General features: G+C 36.9%; 1 protein-coding gene across 5 annotated transcripts in view; it reads right to left on the minus strand.

Annotated features, from left to right (window-relative positions):
* Nucleotides 1-682: 682 nt before the first annotated feature.
* Ptbp3 (polypyrimidine tract binding protein 3) overlaps nucleotides 683-15,156 on the minus strand; it is a 79,856-nt gene continuing 65,382 nt past the window's right edge. For all 5 annotated transcript variants that reach the window (XM_060381144.1, XM_060381143.1, XM_060381141.1 and 2 more), the window contains 4 exons: nucleotides 13,202-13,294; nucleotides 12,008-12,224; nucleotides 5,940-6,017; nucleotides 683-5,799 (listed from right to left, as the gene is read on the minus strand). In XM_060381144.1, coding sequence (XP_060237127.1) covers nucleotides 5,667-5,799; nucleotides 5,940-6,017; nucleotides 12,008-12,224; nucleotides 13,202-13,294 — 521 coding nt within the window. In that variant the 3' untranslated portion in view covers nucleotides 683-5,666. The remainder of the gene's footprint in view (nucleotides 5,800-5,939; nucleotides 6,018-12,007; nucleotides 12,225-13,201; nucleotides 13,295-15,156) is intronic.

Consider the following 15,156-nt stretch of genomic DNA (forward strand, 5'->3'; position numbering starts at 1 on the left):
CACAGTCAAATTGATCACAGTTTCATTTGGTTATAGGGTTATCTTAAAAAAAAACATATATGCCCTTTTTGGTTGAAATACTTATTTAGTAATATTTAAGGAAATAATAAATCGTATGGGTAAGCTGACAATGATGAGCAGTATTATAAAATTTTCTATTTTGTTGAAGATGAATCCCTACTTCCTAGCGACCTTTGAGTAAAAGATTAAAACAGACACAACTACTCTTGAACTCAGCAATGCCTTACAGAACCAAGGAGCACAGTGCTTGTCTGCAGAGTAGCAATATATTGCCAGTTAGTAACTGTTAACCTTTAACTCAAAGGACTCACTGAACTCACTGAAGGTTATACTCCAGGTCTGCTGTTTACAAAGTCGGGAAGGGAAGAGGAGGAACCTCAAGTTCGCATATAAATCAATATGCGAGTTGGAGGATGTCCTGACATGGTGGTAGATTATAAGATCAGAGAAGTACTTTGCTCCTTAAAATGAGAATTACACCCAAAGAGCAGATGACTTTGGCTTTTTTCTTTAAATTCCAGTTTTTGAAGTTATTTAAGTATTTGCTAATCCAGTGTGACAACTTGACATGTATGGCTATGGGAATAAAAAGAAAATACAACATCATTACAGGTAACACAAGGGGGAACCCAAAGTACAGAGACCAGAACACAGAAAAATCTTAAGAGAGTACAGATGCCATTGCATTTATTAAAAGGCATGCTACAGTGCTATACTTGTTAGGAAAAGAGACTGAGATTCCAAGTAACAGTTATCAAATATACAACCCGAAGGGAGACGGGGTTAATATTGTAGTGTACAGAGGCTTGAATTAACCATGCACTACACAGTTAGAAAATATGGTTTTTAATATTTTCTCCTCTTTGCATTTATAACATAATTCACTTAGACAATCACAGAATCCTTTTCTTCCAATACCACAAACTGTATTACAAATGAAATCTGGTACTGCTGTTTATCAAAATATACAAGACAATTGCTGTTTTATATAAAACCACTTTATATGTTAACTTGTTCCCGAAAACCTTTTTTTTTTTTTCTTTTTGGCCTGGTTTAAAAAAATGTTGTTACAAATATTTACAGCATTTTCTTCAGTTAGATGAACATTCTTAAAAACAGAAAAAGGGAATTTTATGAACAGACCACGTAAAACACTAGACAATGTTAGAGACTCTAGCTGTGCTATTCCCCCCCTCAAATACAGTACTGAAAACGACCATCCACCTTTGTTGTCTCACTCTGTTCACGGTAAAACTCCCGTTTTTCTCTAAGCAGTCTACTCACCAATAGAAAAGAAAAAGTCAAAAGGCCGCTCTGCATGGGATCTTTCAGAAAAGAGCTCTGGGAAAACGCTTCATAGAACACGCAGTCTTTGGTCAGAGCAATGAGGTGAAATTTCAATGTAAAACTTGGTGTGGTCAGCAATCTTTGTAATTAGTACTTCCTGGAGATGGGATGTGTTTTTAAAGATCTGGGTAACAATGAGTGGTAAGAAAAAAATAAAACAAAACAAAACACATAAAACAGACTAGAGTATGATAGTCTTAATGACAGCAAAATTAAAAAAAAAAAACTACTTAAAATACCTGTTCTTACAACTACTACAAAGAACATAACAACATAATTCTGTTGACAGTGTTAGGTGAAGTTTGCCATAAGCAGCTTTCAGTCCTGACTGCTATCATCACCAAAGTCTCTGGTCTCTGGAACATGTGCCTCAGGCTGTAAAAGCTAAGGTGACTACCATAAAGCCTGAGAGCAGTTCTGTTCTTGAACAGGTACAATGCTCTGCATTATGTGCTGAAGGCAAAGTGCAACTGAGATTTTGTTTATTCAGTTATAACTATTTGCTTATATGTCTAGTCTGTGGGACAACAATCTCTTACACTATATAACCAATGCTACCTTAGTCTCAAATAGGAAGAAAAGATCAATTAAGACTACTGAAGAAGGCACATAAACTTTGGTCCTGTTTTGCTTTTCTCCCATTAAGCAACGACCCCCCCTCCCCCCCGTTAACATTTCTGCGATTTTCTTTTTTAATTCACAAGTACCTGTTAGGATTTGCTCTGAAAAAAGACTGCAAGCAGTCTTATACCTAATACAATTCTTAAAAAGATAGCTGAGTTACACTGTAAAATTATGTACAATCTAAATTGTATTTGTTTTAGCACAACAGTGAAATAGTTTAAGTCTGGCAGTTTTATTCGCATTGACAATAGATTAAGACAAAGAAAAGGTTGAGAAAAATGCTCCAATCATAGTCATGCTTTTTGGTTGTAAAAATAGCAGTACACACTGGGTTCTCTAAGAGATAAGCTTGAAGTTTACAAGTGGATTCACTGAGGCACAAAAAAAAATCATTATTTCTGAGTTTGCCATTTTTTGTTGAAAAATATTTAATGGGACTAGACAAAAAAAAAAAACTGCATGATAATATACTGAAATAAATGTAGTACCGAAGGAGGCTGATGGTTGTGATCTTAGACTGCAGAACAAGTCTCATGCTAGCCTTGCTACATCAGGCAGAGCATTTATTTTGGTGGCTCTTAAGGGCTAATTCCTAAACTGCAACAGGACCCTTAATCACCACAGCAGGTAAAGACAAAGAAGGAATTAAAAATACAGAAACTGTGACTCTAAAACAATCAGTTCAAACACTGCTACAAAGAGCTGCTTCTAATATTTAGTCCCAAAGATATCATGACATTCTGTGGGGATACCACATAATCCTGAACCTCTAGCAAATTGTCAATAAAAAGACTGTATGATTTGTCTATTCTCATCTGTCACAAAACACATTTTACCAGTATGTGAATTATCTAAATCCCAAAGTAAAACATCTTGCTATATAGCGCTATATTAAATGTGTACTGCTATTTTAAGTCCTGAACATACATCTTTGTAAAAGTAAGGATACCTTGAAAAGTGGTATGATAACACTCCTCAAAATAAAGTAAAATTAACTCAGCAAGGCAATATCACAGATCAACAGCAAAAATAAACCATTGCTTAAAAGATACCAAATAAGTGCATGCCGAAATAAAAATACACAGATTCCATTTTTCCACCACCCTGATACTTAAAAAATTATGCCAACAAAAACACTGTAGACCTCTGTAATCTAAACAGTAAAGAGCTCATACGGACAGCATCCATATGCTAATTTTAGACACAGTCTGATGGCTTCAAACATGTTCTTTTAAAGCAAGTATATCCTACGTTCCCAAATCTTTGTTAATTTTGTCAATAAATTAAAATGTACGTAATGTGCATATGTATATATAACATTAAAAGAGTATGTGTATGTATATACACTTATTTATACACACACGCACACACATATCTACATAAATCCCTGAAAAGGATTTCAATGTTCTCTCTTAGATTTAAAGGCCATCCCTACTTCAGAATTACATTCAACACCATTATATTTCCCTTCTGCTACCATTAACTTCTGCTACACTTCTGCTGGATGTTCTGAGTGCCGTGAATTAATAATTACATAGTAGTTCCCAGCTCAAAAGAAGAGAAGCAATCCAATTTAAAACACCACTGAAAACTAATATAGTGTCTGTGTGAAAAGAAAAAAAGAAGCAAATTTGGGAAGATCATCTCAATTTTTCTCCTCCCTTATTCCGGTGAAAATACACCTTAAATACTGGGCAACTCACAGGAGAATTCCCACAGCTGTCCACTCAGCCAACACTAAGGGTGTGCCCTCTCGGCTCTCCCCGCCAACCTCGAGTCTCCCTGCACTCTACCCACAGCTGCTTCGCGCTGATGGAATTCTGATTTGATTAAACAACCTGTAATTATCTCTTTCAGCTTCCATGTTTCTATAAAATTTTCTTTCTTTCTTAAAAAAATGTTCAAATTAACAGCTGAAAGTAAAAACTGAAATAAAAGATGAGATGATCCACTCTGAGAATATTAAAAGTGAAAAGGGGCAGACAAAATTGATCCCTCTGACAAATTCTGTATTTCAAAAACTGATCAAGCATTGAAGGAATAATTAACAAATGCAGTTTCATATTAAAAAGAAGCAATTTTACAAGATACAATCACTGAAGCAACAGTAACATGTACTTTTACATTCAACCAAAAAAGTAAGAGGGTCAGAGTATAAAAAATAACCCACTTTCTCATACTCCAAATATGTGGGCATTCAGTAATGAAGTTCGTTAACAAAGAAAATCAAGTTCTCACTTGAGTGCCGAGAAAGAATCAAGTAATCCTGAGACAAATCGTATCAGGCAGTAAAGGTTAGACAGATACAAAACTGAGGCTTCAGTCTACAGTGGGATTTGACTGGACGGCTGGCAGCAACCAGCAGCCACGACAGAGAGGCCTACGGGTGCACACGGAGTCATTCCCAAACCACTCACTCTTCTCTAGCCATCACTACGCCAAAGCACCAAAAATCTGAATAGAAACTATTACTTATTGAAAATCATTTAAAACTGCAATGAAAAAGAAAAAAACAAAACAACCAAAACCCTTAAAATCCAACACAGGGAAAGAAATAACAGAATGCTCACCAAGCCCACAATTTATCTTTCTTCTAATCTATTATATCTTAAGCACATAATAAGGCACATAATAAGAAATTAAGTAAATACACAGTAATTCTGAGTATTAGAGATACTGAGTATTAGAGATAGTGGTACAAAAAACCCTTGAGATTTATTTTTCTAAAAGAAGACCTTACCAAAAATAACTTTTAAAAAATCTGTCAAACCATATGATAGACCTGAATATTTTTCCTTAAGACTGTAAACTTTTTTTTCTGAAAACAATTATAAAAAGTAGGATTATTTCTTTTAAAATTTTCCAAGATCACATTACATTACTTGACAAATGTCATTTTGAAATTCAATGCATGATTTTTTTTTCTAACATGACTAATTATTCTGATATTGTAATAGATCTAGGATGAATTCCACTTCTATTTCCCTGGGGACAATTGCAACACTTTGCTTTTCCAAATAGTCAAGAGAAGATATGCATTATTCAAAGGAGTGTCATACAGTGGGGAAAAGAGAAATCATTGGGGAAAAAAAAAGCATGCGTGTTTATAATCCTGTTTCCAATATAACTCCATGTGTCTATGTGTAATAACTATCAATAGATACAAATACCTGATGTAATTTATAAGTGAACATCGTTTTCTACAGGGAAAACTTCTGAATCATAACGTTAAAAACTTGGTTGCAGATGATTTAAATTACATCAAGAAACTGTAAAAGTCTGTATGTTTAAATTTCCCAAAGTACAAAGGCGTTTAGAAATGTCATGTAAGGCTGATCTGGACCCAAACTTAAAGAAGTCTGTCCTTTTGAAATCTAATTCAGGGAATTAAATTACTTAAAAAATATTTTCCTGATTTTTTTTTTCCTGAAAGTCATTTTCATAGAAATGGTAGTACAAAGAAAATGCAAATCTTTGATCATACACTAGTGGGGAAAAGGAGAGGGGGGAAAAAAAGGAGTATCTTTTGCTTTGAATGTACTTGAATACCAATCAAACTCCCAAAGAGTTACTTTTGTGAAAGAGGCAGAATTGGTCTTGAGCTGCTTTAGTCTGTGCCTGAAGATTTTTACAGAAATTATGGTCCAGTTTACGGAGAAAAGTTCACAGAAAGATCAGATGGTGGATTTTGAAAAGGAAACTCTGAGGTGATGATTTTCTCCAAGGTCGTGATTGTGAAGCTCGATTAGGGCCTGGATCGCTTCTTCCACAGATCCCAACTGAATGAGTGCCATCTTACGATCTTTCCTAAAATAACAGCACACACAAGTACTTAGAATTCACTTTGTTTAAACCTCTCCTCCTACCAGAGGACTTTGCTGAATACTTTAAAAAAACTGCAAACCATGTTAAATAATGTTAATTACTTTTTGAAACCAAGGACTTACTGAAAGAACTTAAAAGCCTTCACTGAACACCCAGCTTCTGTGAACAGCTTCTTCAGATCATCCATTGTAACAGAAGGGCTGTGAAAATATCAGAGTCAAGTACATTAGCCCACTTGCAAGAAAATCTAGCATGAGCTCTGATTATCACCAAATCTCTAGAGTACTTTATATCCCCAAAGCTTTTCAAATCACAGTACAACAGTCAAAATTGATACATACACATCTGGAGACAGTGAAAATTATATAAAGGCCAAATAAAAAATAACAACTGTATGTATTTTTTCAAAATGATTATTACTCTCACACTACTGGCATTAGCAGTTAACACTAAGCTACTTCTCAAGCTTCAGTGTCCTGTTAGAGCCTAGAACAGCTCTCAAGGTAATTCAGAATGTGTATGGGGTGGTCAGTCTCTGAGACGGTCTTTAATTACATCCACCTCCGAATGTTTACATCTGGCTCGTCTCCCATATTACAAAGACATGCCCCTTTGTAACACTTAGGATATCACAGAAATGACAGAATGTGCCAAGAACTGAAACCAGAGTTTTATACATGCTAAGTACAAGCTTTGCCACCGAGCTTATATTCTCTTGTACTCTTTTGCCTGGCATCTTGACCAAACCTTACGAGACATACTCAAGAGATCACCCAGTTGAAACATCTCTACATTCCTGATTAAAAGTATGAGATAATAAATATTTACTACTCTGCTAAGTTTGGGTGTAGTGTTATATAGAAACAAATAACTAATATAGTAGGTCTATCACACAGTCACACAATGAAAGGACAAGCACAACACAGAACAATCACTGATTCTTAAGGGAAACAGATCTGTGCTTACACTGTATTCCTTACTCACTTATATACCCACCTGAATAAATTATCCTCCTGAGTCTGAGTATCACCAATAAACTGGAGCTAATAATGACTTTGTTTAAAGGCTATTATAGATAAACTAAGAGGCAGAACAGTTACCTACCAGAGTAGAGCTCACAGAAAAAAAGTGTTATTGCTTATTGGGATGGTTTCAATTTGGATGATGAAAAGGTGATGCAGATAGGAATGGATAGTTACACAAAAATATGAATGTACTTCATGTGAATGAGCACTGCACTATTGTTATATAGATTTTAGATAAAAAGCAAAACAAGAAAACAAAAAGGTTGTTAGGTATTACAGGGTATTTGATCCCATTGTGAACCCCAAAACAGTGAACTCTAAAACCCTGTTTCTTGTTTGGTGTGGTTGAGCCCTATCACATACTTTTAATCCAAGAACTTTTTATTGTAAACAGGGGATTATGGTGTGGTTCACCCAGCCCTAACACAAACCTTTAATCCAAGAGTTTTCTGTACACCGGATTTAATAAACCCTAGGTCAAGAGGCAGAGCAAGAAACCAGCTGACACAGATTAACGAGTAGGAGGGACTTTGAGCTGAGGGGTGTTTAAGAGAAGAAGAAAAAAGCTTTTAGTTTAAGCTCTGGCTTTGGCTTTGGCCTCAGCTCCTCAGCTCCCTGGCTTTTTGGGCTTTGAGCTAGCAAGCCTTGGGTTTTTTGGGCCTTTTTCTCCTGGGCTGTCAGTTGAGCTAAGAAGCCTTTGGTTTTTTTCCATCCCAGTCTGAGTTGAGGAGGAAGGTCAGCTAGGTGCTTTCTCTGCCTCTCTGAGCTAACAGGTTTTTACCCCCAGCATCTGGCTCATGAGACTTTACTGGTAAAATAAAATGGTTGGGATTTTCATTAAAAAAAAAAAAAAAAAAAAAAAAAAAAGTTATGGGGAGTGAAGAGATGGCTCAGCAGCTAAGAGCACCACTCTTCCAGGGGACCTAAGCTTAATTCCCAGCACCCACATGTCAGCTCACAGCTGTCTGTAACTCAAGTTCCAAAGGATCCAACACCCTCACAGAGACAAACACGCAGACAAAACACCGGTGCACATAAAATAAAATAAAATCATTAAAATAAAAGGTTCTCATGGAGATAAAATAAAATGATAATGTAAAGCACCAGCATAAAACCTAGAACTTGAAAGGAAATAATACCGTTTTTTCCCTCACATATAATGTCCTATGTACAATATAATTGGTGACCAGCTCCTGCAGAATGTGCTATATTTAAGGAACAAATAAGCTGGGCATAACGGTAAAAGCCAACAATCGCAGTTAGTCAAGAAGATGAAGTAGAAAGGTCTCAAGTCTGAGAAGCTTCAAGATTAAGAGGCTGGACGTCTAGCTCAACGACAGACAACTTGCTGACCATACATGAGAACTGGGTGCAGATATTTTTGTTTTAAAGATATATTTATTTATTATGTATACAATGCTCTGTCTGCATGCCATGAGCCACCGTGTGGTTGCTGGAAATTGAACCCATGACCTCTGGAAGAGCAGTCAGTGCTCTTAACCTCTGAGCCATCTCTCTAGCCCCTGGGTGCAGATGTTAAAAGACAAAACAAAACAAACAAACAAACCTGCCAATCAACTAATTAAACAGATATAAATAGGCACCTAAAAATAACAGACTCATTTAGATAGTCCATAGTGATGAGCTGATACATTTTGTTTTATGAAACAGGGTTTCCCTGTGTAGCCCTGGCTGTCTTGGAATGCACTCTAAAACAGGCTGGCTTCAAACTCAGAGATTTGCCTTACTCTGCCTCTGAGTGCTGAGATTAAATGAGTGCGTCATCACCATCCAGAAAGCTGACACATTTTAAAATCCATGTATGTTAGGAATGTTTCTGAAAGTGACTCCTGCATTTGCCTAGTTGACATAAGGTTTGATTTTACTGCCTAACTCAGATGAAAAGATTCTCATCAAGCCTGACTGTAAGCCAGCAAAGAAATGAAGCAGTCAAGACTATTTTATTTATTTATTATGTATACAGTATTTGCATGTATGCCTTCACCCTTCACATCAGTAAGAGGGCACCAGATCTCATTATAGATGGTTGTGAGCCACCATGTGGTTGCTGGGAATTGAACTCAGGACCTCTAGGAGAGCAGCCAGTGCTCTTAACCTCTGAGCCATCTCTCCAGCCCCCTCAAGACTATTTTAAATAATTACTTTCTTTACTAGCTAGTTCATGTTCTTGATAATTATGTTCCCAAAACTTTAGCCACCCATTCCCTTGATTTTTAATTTGTACACACATAACTACACACTCCCACAACTTCTGCACTATTTCCAAAGCTTCTCCCTTTCATGAGTAAGTTTAAAGTAGAAAAAAAATGGTGTTTTTTTTTATATTAAGGAATTACAATAAATTTTCTTTGAAGGGTCAGAGACTAAATATTTAATGCCATGTGAAGTAGTCAATCTCTTTGTAAGCACTCAACTAACTTTCCTTTTCCCCCTGCTACCCCTACCTCTTTCTTTTCCTAGACAGGGTTTCTCCATGTACTCCTAGCTGGTTGGAACTCTCTTTGTAGACCAGGCTGGCCTCAAACTCACAGAGATTTGCCTGTCTCTACCTTTCCTAGTGCTCAGATTATAGGTGAGTGCCACCTCAACCAGCTTTTTTTGTTTGTTTTTGTTTTGTTTTTCAAGACAGGGTTTCTCTTATGTAGCCTTGGCTGTCCCGTCTGCCTCCCCAAGTTCTGGGATCATAGGTATGTGCCACTGCACCCAGCCGTACTCAATTTTCTATGCAGCTCCAAAGCAGCAAAGGTATTGTGTAAATCAGTGAGCACAGTGGTTTTACATCTTATGTTACGTTCTAATGTCACAGAATGCTTCAGCCAAATTTTTAGACAGATTGCTTGATATTGTTCTATTACCTGACAGCTGTACAAAGGAGCGAGGAAATGTCTATCAAAGCAATACCTTCAAAAACTAACATTTATGCTCACTTTAAACACAGAAGCAAAAATTAAAATACTTATTTGAAAATTCTCAAATGCTGATAATTCACTTTTAAGGGTATGATCAGAAACATAGGCTCTTTATCTCCCCAGCCCAGAGTGGTTAAACACATTAATGTGCTACAAAAAAAATCCCCCTGTAGTAGGCATGAATATTGAAGTAAGCCTTATTTATTTTTTTAGCTTAGGTACAAAATCATAAATTATTGTGATAATAGCTTATCCTAAAGGAAGAGTAAGATAATAGAAACTCACAACAGTAGTGCAAATAGATGCATACTTATCACCCTGCACAAAACTAAAGTCCAAATGGATCAAAGACCTCAACATAAAACCAGACACACTAAACCTGTTAGAAGAAAAAGTGGGGAAGAGCCTTGAACTCATTGGCACAGGAGACAACTTCCTGAACAGAACAACAGCACAAGCTCTAAGATCAACAATCAATATATGGGACCTCTTGAAAATGAAATGCTTCTGTAAAGCAAAGAACACTGTCATCAGAATAAAAGGACAGCCTACAGATTGGGAAAGGATCTTCACCAACCCTATATCTGACAGAGGGCTAATATCCAGAATATACAAAGAACTCAAGAAGTTACACAGCAATAAATCAAGTAATCCAATTAAAAATGGGGTGCAGAAAACAGAATTCTCAATAGAGGAATATCGAATGGCAGAGAAACAATGAAAGAAATGCTCAACATCCTTAATCATCAATCATGTTCGTAGCAGCTTTAGTTGTAATAGCCAGAACTTGGAAACAACCCAGATGCCCCTCAGTTGAGGAATGGATACAGAAATTGTGGTACATTTACACGATGGAATACTATCCAGCAATTAAAAACAAGGAAATCATGAAATTTGCAGGCAAATGGTGGGAACTCTAGAAGATCATCCTGAGTGAGATATTCCAGAAGCAGAAAGACACTCATGGTATACACTCACTTATACGTGAATATTAGACATATAATATAGGAAAATCATACTCAAATCTGTACACGTAAAGAAGCTAATCAAGAAGGAGGACCCTAGGTAAGATGCTCAATCTTCAGTCAGATAGACAAATGGGACGGACATTGGAAGAGGAAGAAAACAGAGAACAGGACAGGAGCCTACCACAGAGGGCCTCTACCCAGTAGGGTATCAAAGCAGATACTGAGACTCATTGCCAAACTTTGGGCAGAGTGCGGGGAATCTTATGAAAGAAGGGGGAGATAGAAAGACCTGGAGAGGACAGGAGCTCCACAAGGAGAGCAACAGAACCAAAAAATCTGGGCAAAGGGGTCTTTTCTGAGACTGATACTCCAACCAAGGACCATGCATGGAGATAAGCTAGAACCTCTGCTCAGATGTAGCCCATGGCAGCTCAGTGTCCAAGAGGGTTCCCTAGTAATGGGAACAGGGACTGTCTCTGACATGAACTCAGGAGCTGGCTCTTTGATTACTTCCCCCTGAAGGGGGAGCAGCCTTACCAGGCCACAGAGGAAGACAATGCAGCCAGTCCTAAGGAGGCCTGATAGACTAGGGTCAAATGGAAGGGGAGGAGAACTCTTTTCAGTGGACTTCGGGAGAGGCATGGGAGAAGAAGAGGGAGGGAGGGTGAGATTGGGAAGGGATGAGAGAAGTGTCTACAGCTGGGATACAAAGTGAATAAACTGTAATTAATAAAATAAATAAATTAATTTTAAAAAAAGACCAAAAAAAAAAAAAAAGCACAAAAACTGGTAGTCTAAGTGTCAAAGCCAAGGCCTCTGTCAAGGCCATCTAATGTGTGCAAATCGGAGCAAATGTGTTCACAATATTTATCTCAGATTAATCTTAATACATTTTTTTCCTGGACTCCTTATGCACTATCATGCATTTTGGAAACAGTTATAAATTTACATGTACTCTACTACCATCTCATCTTTAGAGCAGTGAGGGTAATTAAGAAAAGGTACTATTTCAGATTATGTGCCCAGCACCAGCCATCCCGGCATTTGAGCACAATACAAAGAAAAGTTCTGGTTTTACCATCTAAAACAAATGATGTAAATAAAAATATTATGTTTCAAAATTTTAAAAAATATATATAGATTCTTTACAGCATGAAAGAAGTTAGTAGCCAAGATAACTACTAAGCTTAGAACAGTTTTACGTTTTTTGCTTCTTACAAGCCACACCGTGTAGATTAATCACTGAAATAACTTATTAGATACATACGGAATGTTGGAAAGATGTAGAGTGGCTGACGGTGGGAAGATATTCTGGAAGTTCTTTGAGCCTGGCTTTTTAAAGCGATGCAAGGGACTATTGCTGAAGTCCTTAGTCAAACCTTGGTCTTCTTGTCCCTCTCTAGGGAGCTGAACAGCTTGGTGTTTAGACAGTGTAGCACGAAGTACTTTTCCATAAAGTCTGTGACCATTCAGATGGTTCATTGCTGTTGTACAGGAAGAAAACTTTGAATATTAAGATTCTCAATATGAAAAACTGAAACTCCATTTTTCATTTAATGATTTAAAAGTGTGATCAGAGTAAAGATTTAAAATTCAAGAGGACGGGGGCTGGAGAAGAGGTTCACAGGTTAGGAACACTGCAGTTTTTCAGAGAGCGCATGCTCAGTGCTCACACGTGCGCGTCCACTTCAGACTGTCTTTCCACTTCAAGGCATCCAAGGCCTTCTCTGGCTTCTGCCAGCACACATGTGGCATACAAACAAATACGCAGACAAAATACCCACACATAACATTTTATGAATTAAAAGAAATTAAAGAGCTCATAAAATATATTAAACAACTTCATTTCATAATATAAACAATTAAAAATTATGGATGCAAACAAAGTAATTTCTGAGCAGAGTGCTAGTATAGTAAGCTCTAGACAGGGGACATAACAAACCCTCAAGGATATCCGTATACACACACACACACACACACACACACACACACACACACACACACTTGTCTTAAGCAAAGCATTTGTGTAAGACATCTGAGTAGCTATTTCGGTGCCTGGGAAGGATATGTTCTTGTATCATTATTAGGAAATTTGCCAAAACTTTTAAACTATGCAACGGTTCTAGAAAACCTAATTTAGAGGGAAAGGGATATTCTCATTTCTTCTCTTACAGTTTTTCAGTTTTAAAAGAAAAATGAAGACCCATAGATATGTCAAACAAACAAACAAATCATGTTGATTAGTTTAAAGTGAATGGGAAAGTCCTAGAGCCCAAGCTGTAAGCACTAACAATGTGTTGTGTGTTTTAGATAACGAACTTCAGAGTCTCAAACAAAGCAGGTGCAAATGAAAACGAAAACACTACCATAAGGAAGTGCAACTGAAAAATTACATCCCAAACAGCTCTACATTGCTCATTCAGAAGGAATATGCCAAGGGGGCACCACCCCCCGTCAGTACCTAGCTGAGCTTGACTCGCATCGGCCATCTGCACCAAGGCATTTTCTTTCTTGTTAAACATAATCTTCACTCGATGTACATCACCATACACTCCTAATTAAAACAAAATAAAGCAAAACAAAAACATTGAGTTTAAATACCTGGCTGTAGAATATTTAATTTTATCCCTGTATTTACAGGTTTCTTTTTTCTTGCTACATACCATCCCATGCAATTTCATATTTACTGTCTTAATAGGTTTCACAGCTTTTCATCTCGCAATCTGTCACCGATGCCTCATAAACACATCAAGTCCAGGATGTCCCCAATGGGCTCAATCCCTCTCAGCCTGTTCTATCTCTAGTGTCGAGTGGCCCTGGCTAAAATAAACAGTGGCACCATGCGCACAATCGCCCCTGAGAGACGCCGTCTTTCTTAAAATCGTCTGTCCAATCACCGACCTTTGGAATTTATGGCCTAGGCATCTCACAACTGTCTACTTCCATGCTTACAACTATCCCTACTATTTCACTCAAGGACTATCTTAATACCTTCTAGCTCATCTCATTAAGCTAATTTAAAAATTATTATTAGTGTCTCCCAGAGTGGGCCCTCTATCACGACAGACAAAGACAAGAAAAACTATAAAGATCAACATGAAAAACGAAAGGCAGAAGGGCTTATGATGTAAAAAACACTCTTTCATTTCTCCGTGTCCAATGTACTACCATATTTTGCAGTTTACACAGCAGAGTATCACTGTTGTGTAAGAGCAGACCTCTGTAGAGACGCATCATCACTACACTTGTCATTCAGTAAGAGAATGGCTACAAAAACCTTCAAGGCAAACAAAGGAGATGTTTAATAGCACCAAAAGACAACATTTAACCTAGAGGTGAATTTTTAAATTAAAACAAAACAAAAAAATTTAAGTGTTCTGAATCTACTGCCCTTCTCAAAAATGAGAAGAGCCTGAAGTAGAGATAAAAAAATAAATAAAAATAAAACCCTAAGTAGAGCATGGTGGCACATGCCTTTAATTCCAGCACTGTGGAATTAAAAGCAGGCAGATCTCTGCATTCCAGGCCAGCCTGGTCTACAGTGTGAGTTCAAGGACAGCCAGGGCTATACAGAGAAACCTTGTCTCAAAGCAACAACAAAAAAGGTGGAAGGAGAAGAGACCTGACTTTAATATACCTTCATATGTACATGTGTGCTGTGGCACATGCACACTCACACTTAGGTATGTACAAAATAATAAAAATGTAAGGAGTGAAATAAGTATGAATTCAATAGGCAGGCAGGTATAGCACCACTCAAACCACTGCATCTTATCTCCAACTTTAAGCAACAGCAAAAACAAAAAAAGAAAAAAAAAGAAGCACAGTGCAACATGCACTTCCTAGCTACTTTGCAGGTTACGGCAGAAAGATATTCTGGGCTAAAGAGAGACTCCAGTTCAGTGGTATGTTTGTTAGTGCCTTGCCTAACAAACGTAAGACCCTAGGTTCAATCTCCAGGCCCGAAAAAACAACCTATTACCATGCTAAAGTTTCAAATAAAAAAGTTTTCTCAGTCTGTTAACAGGAAAACACAGAAGTTTTCTAGGTAAAGCACATTAAGAAGGACTAGAATCAAATGAAAATATTAGTGCAATATATACGAAGTACATAAAAATGAAACGCTTCAATCTGAACCTTGTACTAAGTCCTTGAAATACTGAATTAAAATGAAACCAATATTCTTAAAATAAAGAATAAGTAAATTGTATCTTGTGAAATATTAATGTTTTTAATGGAGAAAAGCTTTGTATTAAGTTTTTTTAAATTTTTAAGTACTGCTTATTTTACTGTTCCTATTCTATGTTTGTGTTCTTATACTACATCTGAATATAATAAAAAAATATATGTATAAATAATTAATCCTATGAAATTGGAATACAGGCTTAATTATGCTTTTAACTGAGAGGGGAAGAT

This window comes from Meriones unguiculatus, chromosome 3 (assembly GCF_030254825.1).
Source record: "Meriones unguiculatus strain TT.TT164.6M chromosome 3, Bangor_MerUng_6.1, whole genome shotgun sequence".
Classification (NCBI taxonomy): domain Eukaryota; kingdom Metazoa; phylum Chordata; class Mammalia; order Rodentia; family Muridae; genus Meriones; species Meriones unguiculatus.